Below are 19,097 nucleotides of genomic sequence, written 5' to 3'. Positions count from 1 at the left end.
TATTTATTGGCTTGGTTGCCGGCATTAGTTCAGATTTCGTTTTATTTGTTTTGGATGTTAAATTTGCAGGGGATTAATACCCTTGCTGTTTGGCACTGCTGCCAGCGTCCTTTCGCTTCTATATTTATATTTTTCCAGTTTGTAATTAAGCTTTGCGTTGGCCACTACCACTATTTTAACACCGTTAAAAAATAAATAAAGCTGTGCCTACTACCTTTAATTACGTATTAATGGATACTTTCAACGGGGAAATCGGACGACTATATCGTATTGCTGTCATATAAAACTTTATAGAAAAATCGACATAGCTTCGATTTTGTTCAGCCTTTATGTGTTTTTTTCGAACTATTTGATGACTGCAAGGGTATATAAGTTCATCGGTTCGGCGAAACTAGATTCCTTTCTTGTTTCTATTCATACTGGTCATCATTTCTAATTTATTTGTATACTCCACCTTTTCTCTAATAGTCTGCCTTTCATGACGCAAAGGTACCAAATTGGTTTCATATAAATTGTTTCTTTGAAAATCAACGTCCTGGTTCTGTGGGAGACATCAAGAATTTTGAAAATCTTCGATTTATTGACCAAAAGGATTTGTCGGATCGTGTTGGTAAGTCCATTATTAGGTTTTGGGTGTGTTTTTATATAAATATATATATGGTTTACTTAGGAAACCTGGAGCGTGTTATACTTGCAAAAACTGGAAAGCGCTCTAAGGCCCATAAAGCAGCTGTGAAAGACTTTGGAATTGAATATGCGAAATCAAGTCGGTCAAAGTGTCGTGGGTGTGAACAAACAATAACAAAGGATCAACTTCGATTACGAAAAACTGTTTATGATACTGAAATAGGTATGAAGTATGGAGGCCAGCCCCTGTGGCATCACTTGGATTGCTTTGCCCAACTGCGTTCTGAGCTTGGCTGGTATGACTCTGGAGAAAATATGCCAGGTTATGCGATCTTATCGTGTGAAGATCAAAAGGATGTTAAAGGTCAACTTCCGTACGTATGCCTTAATTGTTAAAATTTAAGCAGTAATAGATTTTCGTATTAATATCTTGCTAACACTCGGCCTGGCTATTTGATATAAACTCGTTAAAGCCACCCTTGTAACAGGTGGAAGGAGGCTCTTGCAACCCATAATATTATTTTATAAATGAATCCTGATGTCTGCCCGTCGAGATCTCGGTATATATATGGTCTTAAAAAACCTTGCTATAATCATTTAATTTACTAATCCAAACAAACTAGTCAAGCAAGCATATGAAAAATTCATCGTTGCTCCGGACGTCTTTGATAGCAGCCCTGGTATTATTTTAGAACATGACCGACCTTTGTCAACTTAAACTTATTCTTCCCTTGTATCTTGTCTCCTACTAAACACACGATGTGGCAGGATAAGGCCGCTGACGAGAATGCTGATGCCCACGCTGAAGCTAACCAGATGTTAGTCCGTCTATTGGATTTCACTTCCTTCCTAAGCTTTTGTGCTAGCTGTAGCTTTAAATGATGATGTAATAACTTTCAGCTACTGGTAGTCCTTCTAATTGAGTTACCATTTTTATGGTAACGTTTGTGTATGTAAGCTAAGTCTTAGGGTATTCAATTACAACTTAAAAGGTATTATCTCACTGAAGAATTTCTACATAGGACGCATCTATTAGTCTTATTATGGGAAACTCAAAGGGTTGACCCACTAATATAAACTTTAAGTTTATAATAAGAGTGATTGTGAGCATTGCGTTTTCAATTTTGGCTATTAGCGTTATATTTCGTGTCATAAATAAGTACAGTCGACTCTCGTTAATTCGAAACTCGAGGGACTCTTGAAATATTTCGAATTATCGAGTGTTTGAAATATCAAATGGTTCGAAATTTGCGAGAGAAAATAAATAAAACTTCGAATTATTAAGTGTTTCTTAATTTTTATTTATTAATATAAAAATGATAAGAATTAAGAGGTACATTCGTGGACGTACATGTATTCGTAATGTGAATTAATTAATCTTTCGAAAGAACTTCGTTATACTGGTTTGCTTTAAAGCACAATTCTGCTGCTCACACTGCTCAATAACTTTTTTTAAGAGAAAAAGTGCCTGAAATGCTTTTTCATCACTTTCGTTTTGTAGACATAAGCTTTATAAGGTATCAAATGAGGTTTTTTCTTCCTTAACTGACACCTCTGCCAAAGGTTCTTTATACTTTCTAGGGCTCATAGCTAACACTAACTTTTAATATGCATACCAGCGAAATAGTAACAGCGACTGAATAAGTACACAAACCAATTCGTAAGAAGTGTGTGCGTCAAATGGTCAAACTACATACATAATTAAAACAAAAACAAAGGCAAGTTTGAACTTGTCCCAAAATTTCCGCCTTTTTTCTCTGCAACTTTGAATTGTCGAGTGTTAGACGCTGATGACTTCGAATTAACGCGTGGTTTTGTTAAATATCAATTAATTTTTCGTTCGAATTACCAAGTGTATGAAAATGTATTGATTTAGTTCGAAATATAAAGAGATTTCGTAGGGACCTCGTGATAACTTTGAATTATAGAGAGGTTCGAATTATCGCAGGTTTGAATTAACGAGAGTCGACTGTATTTATATTTATTTATGATTTACGCTTTGTTTATAATTGGTTACGCTGTTTGCGTGGCTTGGCGCCACGGTTATTTCGATCGGCAATCCGGACGTTAAAAGGTTGAGCGCAGGGTTTGGAACCCGCCTCGTAAAAAAGAAGCCCAGTGAAGACCCAAGCGAAAGCCTCGGATAATATCACCCATTATGTTGACGACCGCCGCAAAATGAAGAAGGACTACGATTTGAGGATATGCACCTGGAATATCCGAACCCTTAATTGAGAAGGTGCCTCTATCCAACTGGCGGATGCCCTCGAAATATTAATGGCTTACATTACCGCCATCCAGGAAATGAGATGGACAGGACAAGGTTGCTCCAAGAGAGCAAACTCCGATATCTACAACAGCTGCCATGCGGAGAGGCGCGAAATTGGATGCGGATTTGTAGTAAGCCGGAGACTTCGTCACCACGTCTCCAATTTGACCCCAGTGAGTGAACGGCTGGCTACAATCCGCGTCAAAGCTAGATTTTTTTTAATCTTAGCATAATTTGTGCGCACGCCCCGACGGAAGTGATGGACGTCACTGTTAAGGATGCATTCTACGCGAGACTCGAGGACACATACGACCGCTGCCCAGACCACGACGTGAAGATCATCCTCGGGGACTTCAACGCAAAGGTTGGGCGCGAACGCATTTTTGACCCCACCGTCGGTCGTTTCAGCCTCCATGAGACCACCTCGAACAACGGTCTTAGGCTGATTGATTTCGCCGCGGCACGAAACATGGTTGTGAGTAGCACCAGATTTCCACACCTCGACATCCACAAGGCCACATGTCTGTCCCCTGATCAAAGAACGTGCGAAAAAATTGATCACGTTGTGATAGACGGAAGGCATGCCTCAAGCGTGATGGACGTGCGTACGTTTTGTGGAATCAACATTGACGCGGACCACTATCTTGTCGCAGCCAAAATACGCTTGCGGCTATGCCGAGCGAAAACATACGCCCCATTACGCAACGAAAGCTGGACGTCACTAGGCTGCGATCACAACGGACAGCAATAGCCTACTCCCCTCACCGCTTGGAACTGATCCGCCAACCTATCCCTCTCCCTGTTGACGCCGGCGGACTCTGGGCGCACATATCCCACTCCATGCGAGCTGCTGCTGAAACAGCCATTGGGTTCAAGCGCCCACCCACACGGAACCAATGGTATGACGAGGAGTGTCGCGTCGCAGCTGCAGCAAAAAACGCCGCCCACAGAAAAACGCTGCAGTAGAAAAGGAAGGAAGAGAGGCGACTTTTCAGACGGAAAAAACGGGAGCAAGAAAAGCGAGGAGCTTGAGGTGTTGCAGAACAGGAATGATGTTTGAAAATTCTACCAAAAAGTCAGCCGTCTAACACAAGGTTTGAAGACCGGAGCACCTAACTGTCGTGATGAAAATGGAAATCTGGTTACGGATACGCAGTGGATGCTAGGGTTATGGAGAGAGCATTATTCCAAGCAGCTAGCAGGCGATGACGGCACCAATCCCGCCATTGGAGGAAGCAGCCCGATACCACCAATCGACGACAATGTGGATATACCATTACCTAGCCATGACGCGGTCCGAGTTGCTCAAAAACAACCATCAGCCGGTGCTGATGGACTGCCTGCAGAGTTGTTTAAGGCCGGCGGCGAAGAGCTGATAAGGTGCATGCATCAGCTCTTGTGCAAAATATGGCTAAATGAAAGCATTCCCAACGATTGGAATCTCAGCGTCTTTTGTCCTGTACTGAAGAAAGGTGACCCGACGATATGCGCCAACTACCGGGGAATCAGCCTGATTACCATCTCATACAAGGTTCTATCGAGCGTAATATGTGAACGACTGTAGCCGTATACCAGCACACTGATCGGACCTTATCAGTGCGGCTTCAGACCTGGTAAGTCCACCATAGACCAGATCTTCACATTACGCCAATTCCTGGAAAAAACCCACGAGAAAAACATTAACACACACCATCTCTTTGTCGATTATAAAGCTGCATTCGATAGGGAACGCCTATATGCCACCATGTCTGAGTTCGGTATTCCTGCAAAGCTAATACGTCTTTGCAGAATGACATTGAGCAGCACCATCAGCTCTGTCAAGGTAGGAACGAACCTCTCCGAACCTTTTAATACCGTTCGAGGTTTCAGACAAGGTGACCTCTGTCGTGCGACCTTTTCAATTTCGTGATGGAAGTGGTTCTGCGGAAAGCCGGTGTACATCGATCTGGGACTATTTTTATAAAAGTGTCCAGCTCCTTGCTTATGCCGATTATATCGAAATCATTGGCCGCAGCAAGCGTGATGTCACTGCTTCATTTTCCGCTATCATAAAAAGAGTCGGAAAAATAAGGTTTGGCGGTAAACGAGGGCAAGACGAAGTATATGCTGTCGACAAGCAGGGAGGCGCGGCGCCTAGACTCCCATGTGGTAGCGGATAGCTGTACCTTCGAAGTGGTCAAGGAGTTCAGGTACCTTGGCACTGCCATTGACACCGAAATTGACGTCAGCCTGGAGATCAAGCGAAGAATCACACTTGCCAATAGGTGCTACTTTGGTCTGAGTAAGCAAATGTGCAATAGAGACCTATCTCGCCGAACAAAATTAACACTCTACAAGACACTCATCCTACTCGTGCTTTTATATGGCGCAGAAGCATGGGTAATATCACTGACGGATGCAGCAGCACTTAAAGTGAACCACGAGCTGTACGAGTTGTACGACGTGGTCCGGTGCATCACGATACAACGTCTGCGCTGGCTCGGCCACGTCGTTCGCATGGATGAAGAATATCCAGCTAAGAAGGTATTTGAAGCGAGGGTCGACTACGGGCGACGACGAAGGGGACGACCAAAGGTCCGATGGAAGGACCAAGTGGAGGAGAACCTAGCTGCACAGGGTATTTCTGATTGTTTCGGTGAAGCGCTGAGTGTTAGAGGCAACTCTACGGCGCTTCTCAGCTAAGTGTCGTTCTTCGTAACCTTAATTTAATTTTGTTTATTTTTTTTTAAATAACAGATAACATTTTATCACAGTACAGAGAGAAGTGTCATTTGCCAGTTGAAAACAAATTCAAATCACATGCCTTTGTCAAGAAAAGTTCGAAGTTCGCAAACAGCGCATAACTTCCAGATAATACTGTTCGATTGGTTGGCACGATTTTTTCGGTCTTGGCTTTTCTGTCCGTTGACGTCATCCAACAGCTCTTAAGCGATGCTGATTCATATAAATCGGACCACTGAATATAGAAAATGATTAGAAAAATCGACATTGTCTCGATGTAGTTCAGCCTTTATGTATTATGTTCGTCATATTTTATGACTGCAATGATAAATAAGCTTCGGCTTGTTGAAGTTCATTTCATTTCTTTTTGATTTTGAAATCCTCATACAATATGTTAATTATTTGTGCGCATCAGGGCTGAAAAACCCCCAGTATTGGTCAACTTACGATGAACAGCTGATTGTACCTAGGGGCGATACAGAAAGTAACGATTAGTAAGGGTTGGAAAGGTTAGGAACTCGTATAGGCGGGCTTACATGCAATCGCGTGGGCAGGAACAAATGGCAGCCAAGGATCGCCTCCGGCCAGCATCTCTTCGAGTCACTAATCCTGGTTAGACATTTTCTGGGAATTCGCTCGTTATTTTCGTGTTAGGCGCTTATGCCAAAATATCAGTATAGTTTTCCCGGCTAGGAAAGTCTCCTCACTACAAATGAATTTGTATGAGACCCTGGACGTACTGAGTAATATCCCGGCCCGAGAAAAAGCACACCATTATGCGAAGCCACATATCGATTAGCGACGCCGCTTACCCATCAGCGATGCCGCGCACCCCAGCAGTACCCTCCGCGCTCACCAACTGCGCACAGCAGTGCCCTCCAACCGCTACGGCACGGAAAGCCTCGGAGGACGCAGAATGGAAACCAATTCCGCTAACGACCGGTTTGAAAGAAAGCAGTTTTTTCTCTAAGTCCGGAAGCAAATCCACAACCACAACTAAGGAGGTCAGGAGGAGGAAGAGGAGGTTCCGCATACCGACAGCTACAAGCTCTACTCTAGGAGCTCGGACTTGACTCTTATGGTCAAGTGGATGGTCTGATACCTCGGTCGGCAACTTTCATCGGAGAAGCAAACGACGGTCCGGCTTTAGGAAAACGGATTGCCGCGCTGGAGGCGACATATCTGGAGGCACCCACCCCGAAGTCGGCCACCAGCCGACCACCTCACTGATGCAAAGAGCAGGAGATGTTTGGCTCTCCGTGTTATCTCCAGGAAACCAGCACTGTTCTTGCCTCTACGGTACTACCGGAGCCTAGAGGATCAGAATAAGACACCAACAAGCCGGTCAAATAGCCGAACTACGACCACGGTTAGCGACCTTTATTGGAGGAGCAAACCTCGGCCGGGCTCTCCGGGAACGCTTTGCCACGTTCAACGAAACTATGCGGAGGCACCGACCCTGAATCGGTCACCAGTCGGTCCACCTCACCGATGCCAGGATCCGGAGATGTCAGGCTCTCCGTGCCATCACCAGGGAATAGCTAGTCCATCCTAGAACGTGGGACACAAGTGTCCAACCAAGCACCCCTTCCACGACGCAGTCCAATTTATGCCGCCGTGTTTGCCTAGAAACTTCGGGGATGGGACGTGCTATTTGACGGACAGTCGGACACTGTCCACTTTACCAGAGCCTAGAGGACGCGATTAGGATAAGACACCAGCAAACCTGCAAGCCCTTTTAGATTTACATCGTGGAACTCCGTTTGATGATGCAATGCGCAAAATACTAGTTCGACCAGGAACTCAAATGAATCTATGAGAACCTGCTGCCGGAATATCAACTGTTCAAACGACGAGTTCTCATCGCTGGAGAGGCTAACCCAATTGACCACCGCCTTTGAAGTCGCTCGGGATCGTGACTCGACGAGCAGCCCTGAATTTAAACGCAAGTTGGAATTTCGGTAGGAAAAACAAATCTCCGCCTGGATTTCGATCACGGACTCTCGCGACTTCAAATGGGACAGGTTTTGGGCAACAGAGATACCAAACCGGTGTATCGCCCAGGAAACAGAAGCACCTAGGGACGTCGCCAGGGCGGGGAAATCGGACACTTTGTCCTGGGGGGCCAAGACCCACAATTATGGGACTGTGAAAAACGCGGCACCCGTACCATTGATTGCCAGGGTCTCCGCTCACGTTGGGAGCAAGCAGCGAGCCATACAAAGCTCCCCAACCACTAAATCCCCCGCTCCGCCTCCGCGAGAATCGCCGATCTGTTCGCATGACCGTATTGATCCTGCCCACGATTTAAGATGGTGTGATCCTCGGCATCGACTTCCTCTGTGAACAAGTGTGTCTACAGCTAGCTCCCCCTACCTCTCGGAGGCCGAAACCAACCCCAACTTCAAAGGCAACATCCACAGCAGCAACTGCTCATCTCTCGGCCGGCCACCAGAGAAAAACAATGTAACACCTATATCCGATCCGGGAACCCACATGCCAAACACACCAGGCAGAAAGTAAAGCCGGATCCTAAAGAGAACATTACCCCGGAAGCCCACCAGACTGCCATCCCAGACACAGGGAACAGGTACGACCTGCAGCCACAGGCGGACGCCATCATCAAAAGAACCCGTTTCGAAGACTCCCCACATGTGGAACCAGGGAAGCCACTATAGTATTGGAAACTTGTGCTATCAACTCGAATACCTCAACAGGGAACCCTGACCCAAGCCGAAAAATCGGCGTATACCAGCTGTCAGCCCACTCGAATGCATCTATCCCTCGGAAGTTCAACCTATTTCGTAGCCACTGCCCCGACGGTCATCTGGCCATCGTATTGGAAGACCCAACCAGATCACGAGCATCCGAGGGACCTCACGACGAAGATATCACCTCATTTTCCGCAGAGAGGGCTCCATCTCTCTAAGGAAGTGCTTCGCCCGTTTCATCTTTACGCTAGATCTCAAGAATGGATATTGGCAGATCCCTATGGCGGAAGCTAGCCGCGAATGCTTTCATTCACCGTGCCCTGGCGTTTACTTTTCCACTGGAAAGGCATGCATTTTGGACTCTGTTCCGCTCCTGTGACGTTTCAACGCCGTCTCGACAGCGTCATCGGGCCAAATATAGAACCGCACTCCTTCGCCTAATTGAATGACATCATCGGCGAGTCCTTCGGCGATTGCGTGAAGCGAAGCTACGTTTTAATCAGAGTAAGTGCAAGTTTTTCCAGAAGAAGCATCATGACGGACCCGAACAAGATAGCCGCCATCAAGGAGCTACATCCTCCCGATAATATCAAAGAACTTCGTCGGCACCTGGGTATCTCATTCTGGTACCAGCGCTTCGTACAGGATTTCGCCTCCATCATGCCTATCTCCCAACTCCTAAGAAAATAAGTTAAGCGGGACTGAGAGGAACCACAACAGCAAACACATGAGGCATCCGCGTTGACTTGCTCAAACTTCGAGCAAAGGGTTCAACTACAGACGGATGCCAGCGATAATGGACTTGGAGCAGTTCTTACCCAAAACATCGATGGCGAGGAAAAGGTCATCGCCTCCGTGAGTTGACGTCTGGAACGAGCCTAGGAAAATTACTTAACTTCACAGAAGGAATGCCTTGCACTCGCGAACTGCGTATCTACCTAAAGGGCTACAAGTTCGACGTAACAACTGACCACCTAGCCCTCAAGTGGCTGGAGCTCCAGCAGTACCAGCTCGGCGTAGTCTACCCAAAAAACCACACCTCTCCCGACAACCTCAAGGAACGCTTTAGTTATTCTCGGAGCATAGGACACAGTACAAATATACTCAAAAGATGCAAGAAAGTATTCAGAAACATTCCGAGAAATTTGTATCACGGGCAGCAGTATTAACACATAGGACACCCTTTAGATGTAGAGGACACAACCTCTTAAAAGCTTTGCATGCCTTGGGAGCAACGGCAAGGAGTACTGGAAGAATGCCACGACCACCCTCCGGCAAGTCATCTTGGCATTTGGAAAACTCTGCAACGGATTGCTCAGCGATATTTCTGGCCCGGACAACACCGGTATGTGTTGCGGTGCGTCACTTTCTGCATGGGGATCTAGCAGGACAAAGTAATTCAACGTAAACCAGCGGAAAAGATGCTCACCCGCCACCCTAAGCAGCCGGTTATTGTCGTCCGAGCTGACTTCGTCGGACCCGTCCCTCGGACTCGCGCCAAATTTACACGCCTCGCCATTGGACGCACGTGCCAAGCAACTTCAGGAAGCTTCACGCACCGCCCTGGAAACCAACCAGATGCCTTTCCAGGAACAGAGTCGTCACGATAACCTACGCCGCCTCGATTGGCGACCTCAGCTCGGAGTACAGGTGCTAGGTTGACTGCACCACCTGTCAAAGGCTTGATGGGGCTTTTTATTATGAGTATTATTATTTGAAAGCTAAGCTACGAAGGCCATATTCTTTGTATTAAGTTTAAAAACCTAAGTCCAGTAAGTAAAATATTCGCGCGCAATGAAGACCTCAGCTCGGAACACCACCTATCAAAGGATTTTTATATCCTTGCAGAGGGTTTTTTAATTTCAGTCTGAAGTTTGCAACCCAGTGAAGGAAAATCATATATAAGCTTCAGCTAGCCGAAGCTCGCTTAGTTTCTTTTCTATAAATATAAATATTCGCGCGCACCAGGGCTTGTGTTGGAAGCAGGATTTGTTTTGGTCAGGAATCGTGTTGCGCCAGAGCTGCTTACTCAGTTCAACGTTGATGCCCAGCTGCCCACAAGGCAATAGAATAGCCTCCGGCTATCCTCTCCTCGGGTCACTTGTCCTGGGTAGGTATTTTTGTAAAGACGTGCAGTGATTTGTGTCGGCCGGGAACCGTGTTGTACCGGAGCGGCTTATTCAGTCCAACGCGAATGCCCGACTCCCCTCAAAGATCGCCTCTGCCCATCCACTCCTCGAGACACTAATCCTGAAAAGACATTTTCGGGGAATCTGCTCGGTATTTTCGTGTTAGCCGGGTCCCGTGTTGCGCTATAGCCGCTTACTCAGTGCAACTCGGGCTTCCGACTGTACGCAAAAATATCAGTATAGTTTTCCTGACTAGGAAACGAAAATATCAATAGGCAACTCAGTTCACTTAAGTTCCTAAAAAAAATGTACCTTCTTCACTCCACCCGGGAGCATAGGGCCTCTACAGTTTTTGTAGAGGATTCAATAATCTTTGATTTTCGATCGTGATGGTGATTATCCAGTAGCGACATATCCTAGCGGTGCACAGTAGGCCGGATTGCCAAATAAGCGGCATAAAATCGAAAATTGTATATATCGAAATGTATTCAATCGTTCTCTACAGCTAATCCAAATGAAAATGGATTTATTTCATTTGAATCCGAGTCTTCCGAGTCATCTGAAATATCATTAAAACTGCTGTTGTTAGGAAAAGATTCTATAATACTAGGAGTATCATTTTGGGGTGCTGCAAAGAGTTCAATTACGTCTTGCGGAAGGGGTTGTTTTTTATGTCGAGCTGCCATTTTTATACCCTTGCAGAGCAAAAGGGTATTATAATTTCAGTCAGAAGTTTGCAACGCAGTGAAGGAGACACTTCAGACCCCCTAAAGTATATATATTTTTGATCAGCATGACGATCTGAATCGAAATACGTCTGTACGTCTGTCCGTCTGTCTGTCTGTCTGTCTGTCCGTCTGTCCTCCTGTCGGTTTCTATGTAAACTAGTCTCTCAGTTTTGAAGCTATCTTGCTGAAACTTTCCCAAAAGTTGTGTAGTTATTGCACGCAGTATATAAGTAGGAACGAGCCAGCTCGGCCGACTATATCGGATAGCTCCCATACGAGAGATTGAAAGAAAAAAAATCTCACTCCGTTGTTTTTGATCAGATCGACTTGATTTCTTCCAGATGGCGTTTTATAACCGAATTTCGGTTTAAATTTTATCGAAATCGGATAACTCTATCATATAGCTGCCATAGGAGAGATCTAAAAATATATGGGTGATTCCATATCAGATTTACAGTTGATATTGCGAAATTCGATGAGATATTTTTTTTCATGCTCTTTATCGAAAATAAATCGACACATATTTTTTTATATGGCTCAGAAAATTTTTTTGACAAAGTTATGATTTTTTGAATTTTTGATGAACTGCCTTTTTATTGCTGACAGTCGCGTTTTCCAGCCCCAATAACTCGATAACCGTACGTCGCAGAAAAAAATCTATAGGAAGTAAAAATTTCATCCTTCCTTCTTCTTTGCAAAACTTTCGTGAAATAATTTTTTTAAACAATTTTTCACCACAAAAAGTTCAAATGTTTACAACAAATTAATTTTTCTCCAACTTGGACAATTTTGATTTTTTTTTTTTTTATCACAATAAATCCTTCAAATTCTTCTGATGAACATACTAAAATTTCAGAATGGTATCAAAAGCAGATTTTGAGTTATAGAATTAAATAGCATTAAAAATTCATTTCATTGACCCTTACTATGCGCGAGCGAAGCGAATTGACGCTCGTTAGAGTCGTTGGTCGGCGCAAGCCCTGAGACCGAGCGCGCGGACCGTGCATTTTGATCTTGAATATTCTATAACGTGTCGATTTATTTTCGATAAAGAGCATGAAAAAAAATATCTCATCGAATTTCCCAATATCGACTGTAAATCTGATATGAAATCACCCATATATAGAATTAATAGAAATTAATTGATAACGTCACTGTTTTTCACCACACGACTATGATTTTTTGAGTATCAAGTTTTTTAACTAGCCTTGATTTATAAAAAAAATTTCATAAAAATCGGACATATAGCTGCCATAAGCAAGATCGAAAAATCTATATAGAATTAACGGAAATAAAATGATAACATCGTTATTTCTCATCGGAAATGATTTTGGAATATAGAGTTTTCTAACGACTCTTGAATAACAAATAAAATTTCATAAAAATCGGACGACTATATCATATAGCTGCCATATGAACAATAGTCAAAAATATGGAAAACTAGAGGTCCTGTGTCCGCTTCGCTGGTCAACACAATTTAACAACATAAAAGTCAATGTTGCAACATTTTTCAAATATATGGAAGTATAGAAAGATGGTGATTTAACACTTTTCCAGTTTGACTTTTCCACTTGGGCAGCACAATCCAGCCGTTTCTCTTTTAAACCTTAACGCACTGCAATATCGGTATATAGTCGCCATTGGTCCAATATCTAAATTTTCATTATCACTGTAGTTCGCAGTGGGGTCATATTGGAATGCCAAGCGATTGAATGATGCCAATGATCTCCATGTGCTCATTTGTCTTTCTTTGCTTAAGTTTTGTGAATATACTGGCTGCTGGCTTGGATGTCTGCGGCCAATGTTTGAACGTCGTCCTCTAAGCATTTTGGACTATGGACAGAGTGGTGAATTTATCCTCAAATGCACGATCCACATAATTTTCACAGTTCAACTTAAATTGAATAAAAATTCTTTTTTTTCACAATTTCACTGTGAACACAAAAATTGAGTTAAAATGCTATGGGAGCTTGTTTGTCAGTGTGATGAGGGAGCAATTCACTTTATATGCGACAATATTGCAATTTTCTTACGGATCCCTAATTTTTTTCAAAATAAATTATAGCCTATTTAACTCCACGATAATGTAGCTTTCTATCGGTAAAAGAATTTTTTAAATCGGACCAGTAGTTTCGGAGCCTATTCCTTGCAAACAAACAAACAAATTTTACCTCTTTATAATATTAGTATAGATTAATAGAAAAGTCGTCGTAGCTTCGATGTTGTTTAGGCTTTGTGTATTCTGTTCGAAATATTTGATGACTGCAAGGGTATATAAGCTTCGGCTTGCCGAAGCTAGCTTCCTTTCTTGTTTAAACTGCATTCTATAGGATATTTTAAGAAGTAATTCAAAAACACGTATCCACGCATGTAGTGGACTTATCCCATACTGAAGGTGTCCAGGTTTCGGCGAGAAAGATTTTACATCAACTGAATTCATAAATTGTTTTGGGCCTGCACCACAGATCGAACATAATTGACAGGAGTTAGATTTTGTATTTGTCCATCCAAATAGTTTTTTTCCTTCAAAATGTGATCGATTGTTTCCTTGGCGAATTCCATTTTGAGAGGGCGACAAAATCTTACAGATTGCGGGGGATTGTAAAAAAATCTCCTTGTACCAACATAAATGATTTTTGGAATAAAAAAAAAAATTGTCCACTTTTTTTGTTTTTGTTTTAAGAATCAAGTGGGTTAACTTTAAATGGCCCACCCTGTACATACTTTGTCCAGACGATCGATCAAAACCGTAACTCGCAATTAATTTAACGCTGGACACACGTTCTAAATTAAACAATATTTATTCCTGTTATAATAAAATTCTGCTAGCAGTATCTATATATATAAAAGCAAGTTGTGTTAGTTCCACCACTTATAACTTAAGAACGGCTGAACAGATTTGGCTGAAAATTGGTAGGAAGGTAGCTTAGAGCCCGGAATAGGAGTTAGGGTACTTTTTATTCCGTTCGACATACCAAAAATCGCATATAAACTGAGTTATTACCTCATCAAACTGACAAGCACACACTACCATAGCATTTTAACTCAATTTTTTTAAAGTGAGTAGAAATTATTTGTGATTTTGGTGAATTGAAGTGAAGTGAAGTTTTTCGTGCTTTTTGTGAATTGAAGTGAAGGGAAGTTTAATTAATAATGCCGCGACCAAGACGATCGAATCTTTCCCGACAAAGCCGTAATGCAAGAAGACTACAAAATACTGCAAATGGAAGGTCTGAAGAAGAACAAAACATTGAACGTGAACAGAACCGCGTTAGAATAGGTCGACTTCGTGCTTCTCAATCAGCAGAGCAAAGAGAGGCAATCCGTAATACGGCTCGGTTGACAATGCAGAATCGTCGAGCTTACAATAGAGGTCAAGAAATAGATCATTTGCGACGCAGAAGAAATTTATCAAGTGCTGATTTGAATCGAGCAGCGTTTCAATACGATTGCATCACTGATTACAGCTTGCATCCTAGCGTTTGCATTGGGCAAATGGACGTTGTTTGCGAGTATTGCGGTGCACTGAAGTTTTCCGGAGAAACGCCTGGATTATGCTGCTTTAATGGTAAAGTTAAATTGCCATTGTTGACTCCGCCACCTGAGCCATTGTATTCGTTGCTTTGTGGTGAAACACAAGAATCACGCCACTTTCTTGCAAATACCCGAAAATACAATGGTTGTTTCCAAATGACGTCATTTGGGGCAGATATTATCGAAGAACGAGGATTTAATCCGACATTTAAGGTTTTTTTTTTGTTTGTATTACATAGAATATAGTTAAAGAATAACTTACTTTATCTTAGATACAAGGGCAGATTCACCATCGAATTGGATCATTACTACCTTTCGAAGATACACAAAAAAATTTTTACAAATATATTTCATGGGCAACATGGAAGAACAACTTGATCGACGTCTAGCGATCAATGAAGGGATGAAGCGAGCAATTCTTCAAGACATGCAGTGTCTGCTTCATGAACATCATGCGATGGTCAGGTTGTTTAAGAGTGCTTTAGAGCGCATGCCAAATGATGACTATAAAGTTGTCATAAAAGCAGATAAACGACCATCTGGAACACACGAAAGGACATTTAATGCTCCAACAATAGACGAAGTCGCCATCCTGATTGTGAACAATTTGATGAATGAGGAGATACATTATCGGGTTTTACTCCTGATCGAAGATAATATATGTGTTACCTCATGTGCGGTAATATATTAATCAGGTTAGAATGCCAGCGCCAAATCGTGAAATGAATGAGGCATTTAATCGAGAATTAGAACGGGAACGTGAATATGATCACCAGGAATTAAATTTATTAGTTCAAGCGAATGTACCCCTGTTGAATTCCCAACAGAAGAAAGTTTATAATACTTAAATGAAGGCAATCGATGAAGAAAATGGTGGTTTATATTTCCTAGATGCCCCTGGTGGTACTGACAAGACATTCCTCATGTCATTAGCTTTAGCAACTGTTCGGGCGAGATCCAACATAGCTGTTGCAGTTGCTTCTTTGGGAATAGCAGCCATATTGTTAGAAGGATGCCAAACGGCTCATTCAGCATTAAAATTACCGTTAAATCTTCAAATTATTGAGGAACGAACGTGTAATATTGCAAAACACTCGGAAATGGCCAAAGTTTTAATGGTATCGAAATAAAATTATTCTTTTTCATATATAAAACAAAAAAAAATTTTCTTTATCTTTTAAACACCAAACGAAGTTTTACCTAAAACTATCGCCATCTGGTGGCGGAACGGAGTTCGCTGGGTTTACTAGTGATTTAATAAATCTTGTAAAGCAACTTTTGCAACTGTTTCTGTCACTGTTATTCCCAAAGGCCTCAATTGTTATTTTGCTTCCTGAACTTTGTGGTAGTTTAGGTATATATCGCAATTACAATGGTGGTCAAAAGTATTTTTACATTATATAAGTGAAATATACTCGAAACTTGAACTTGCTTCGTTTAACTTTTTGTAGGGGAATGTTGTCAGGGTTGGGCCATATTTTGACCTATGTCCATAAGTTCTGAACGAATGACAATTCAGAATAAGTTTATACATTTTTGGAAAGGTACAAGCAATAGCAAGTGTTCACCAAAAATAGAGAATAAAAAAACAAAAACAAAAAAAGTTATAGGCGTTTGAAAAAAAAAAAAAAATGTAGTCAGCGTTGGGCCATGTAGTCAGGGTTGGGCCACCTTCAGAAAATCGTTGACAATATCGTAACGTGGTGGAATAAAATTGAATTCAGGTAAATCAGACATTATTTTGTTCATTTATTTAATTATTTGGTATTTTACAGTAAAATTATCAAATTATTCAGAGTTGTTTTTCGTTTGTAGCGAGAAATACTAAAGAAAAAGATAAAAATGATTCATCTTCTTTCAATCCATCAAAATATTTTTTTAAGGAAATCTATTTAATTTATTTTGCATATTTTTGCTACAAAAAACTTAAATATTACAACAAAAATCGAAAATACACGAATAAAATGTAAAAATTATGATGGCCCAAGCCTGACTACACAAGTGGCCCAACCCTGACGACATGCGGTATTAATCTATTATGGTATGATATAGCCAAACTATATCTATCAATAAAACTATATCTTAGTATTTTGTAATATAACAACTATATAACGTATTTTTATGTTCACTTTGCGGATGACATGTTGTAATCTTGTGTTATTCCACCTTTTCGGCCAGGTTAAAAAAACTTTTTCGAGCACTTTTTTTTCAAAGAACAACGACACGTAGAAAAATGAAATCCCGAAATAAGTAGTCACTTGGAAAGTTTCGAGTGAACGATAGAAGTTTCTTGACACCCACAAACAGAAGGTACTAGAACGAATATTCGAAATATTGAGATGGCCCAAGCCTGACAATGGCCCAACCCTGACAACATTCCCCTATCAATGGAAAGGTAATTTAAATGCCGTTTGAATGATATCATACTTTTCTTAACTCATTCGATATTTATTGAAAAGGGCGAATTTTTGTGAAAATCTACTGTTTAAACTTTTTCCCTCGTCTAGAAAACTAAAATTTTTGGATGCAAAAAGTTTCTTTAAACAAAAATAATAGTAACTGCAAAAAGAATTTTTCAAAAATAATTTTTCTTCTATTTTTTATGATTTTTTGAAAATGATTAGAAATACGCATTTAAGCCATATTTTTCTCTTTTCCATACAAATTTTTTCCGACATTGTCACCTTCGAAAAATGTCAATCCATACGTCTAGCAAAATTGCATGACAGAACTCATGAAAATGTAACTCTAGAAAATGTAATCATCGGAAAAGCCGCAAATCGGATTGTTATTATATTTTACTAAACAGTTTCTACTTTTGTTAAACATACATTACACATTGCAGAAATATGCAGAAGACTTTTTTTCTCCACAGAAGACGAACATATAGGTTAGGTTTTTTCGCTTTGGACAACACAAAACAATTCACATATCATACACATAAAATAATTTTACACAAAATGCTTTCATTAAACTCAATTTGCTTACCTCGAAGTTTAAAATCCATTTTAAATACTGTTTAAATCTTTTCTCGTTTGTGATTGCCAAGAGCACAAAGTCAAGAAAAGTTTCCCGCCAACTTAATCACACAAATCAGCTGTTCAATCACTTGACTTTGAAGCTCAATAAAAATTGCAAGGTTGCATTTGAACTAAAAATACTTTTTAATACTTTCTATACAGGGAATTTAATATTGAAAAGTTAAATTAAAAATAAGGGGTTATATACCTTTTTCAGCCTCAAAAAATCGAAAAAATTTTTATGATTTTTTTTTATGTACATACTTTCAACAATTTTTCTGCAAAATTTTTTTGAGATCGGGGCACTAGAACCTAAGATACAGCCGTTCATAGCGCACGGTGTACATGACTACCTAATGTCCACATAAAACTTTAAACGCGATTATCTCGGAATCGCATTTTAGAGAAAAGGTCATTGCGGTGAGCACGATATCTCGGTAACCACTACATCGATCGATTTGAAATTTTGCGGGATTGTTTGTAGATACAATAGCTAGTTCGCGAACGAAGGAATTTTATTTTCGACAAATTTTTCTATTTTTTTGGGGCGAAAATAAATTATTAGAACTCGAAAAATCGGCTTTATTAAAAAAAAATCACTGTAACTGTAAAAATTTTTTTCGTAAAATCCTTCGTTCACGAACTAGGTAACACTATATACTAACGTAGTTTTTTTTTTTTTTATACCCTTGCAGAGCAAAGGGTATTATAATTTGTGAAGGAGACACCTTAGACCCCATAAAGTATATATATTCTTGATCAGATTCACCATCTGAATCGAAATACGTCTGTACGTCTGTCCGTCTGTCCGTCTGTCCGTCTGTCTGTCTGTCCGTCTGTCCTCCTGTCCGTTTCTGCCCAAACTAGTCTCTCAGTTTTAAAGCTATCTTGCTGAAACTTTCCCAAAAGGTGTGTAGTTATTGCACGCAGTATATAAGTCGGAACGGGCCGGATCGGGCGACTATATAGGATAGCTCCAATACAAGAGATTGAAATACAAAATTCTAACGCCGTTGTTTTTGATCAGATCGACTTGATTTCTTCCACATGGCGTTTTCTAGTTACTATTGAATTTCGGGTTAAATTTTATCGAAATCGGATAACTCTATCATATAGTTGCCATAGGAGAGATAAAAAAATATAGGGTAAGATGGGGTAAAACCGCCAAAAATGTATATTTGACGATGTCAAGCTTTCATTTATAAAATGATCAATGATCCAAATCATATTTCTGAAAGTTTAATCCCTTGGCTACATAATTCATTTAGAAAGTTTTTATGTAGCTTTTATTTTAAAAGAATTGTGATCGTTCAGAAGAAAAGTTTAAAACGGCGGTTTTACCCCACCTAGTGGGGTAA

The 19,097-nt window shown here is 41.1% G+C and overlaps 1 protein-coding gene across 2 annotated transcripts in view; it reads left to right on the top strand.

Moving 5' to 3' along the window:
- The window catches only part of LOC108101968 (poly [ADP-ribose] polymerase), an 89,159-nt gene that overhangs the window by 16,178 nt on the left and 53,884 nt on the right, over nt 1-19,097 (top strand). For both annotated transcript variants that reach the window (XM_043208482.1, XM_043208484.1), the window contains exons 2-3: nt 469-610; nt 671-1,001. In XM_043208482.1, the coding sequence (XP_043064417.1) occupies nt 469-610; nt 671-1,001 (473 nt within the window). The remainder of the gene's footprint in view (nt 1-468; nt 611-670; nt 1,002-19,097) is intronic.

This window comes from Drosophila ficusphila, unplaced genomic scaffold, assembly GCF_018152265.1.
Source record: "Drosophila ficusphila isolate 14025-0441.05 unplaced genomic scaffold, ASM1815226v1 contig_470, whole genome shotgun sequence".
Classification (NCBI taxonomy): domain Eukaryota; kingdom Metazoa; phylum Arthropoda; class Insecta; order Diptera; family Drosophilidae; genus Drosophila; species Drosophila ficusphila.
This window is presented reverse-complemented; position numbering and strand designations above follow the sequence as displayed.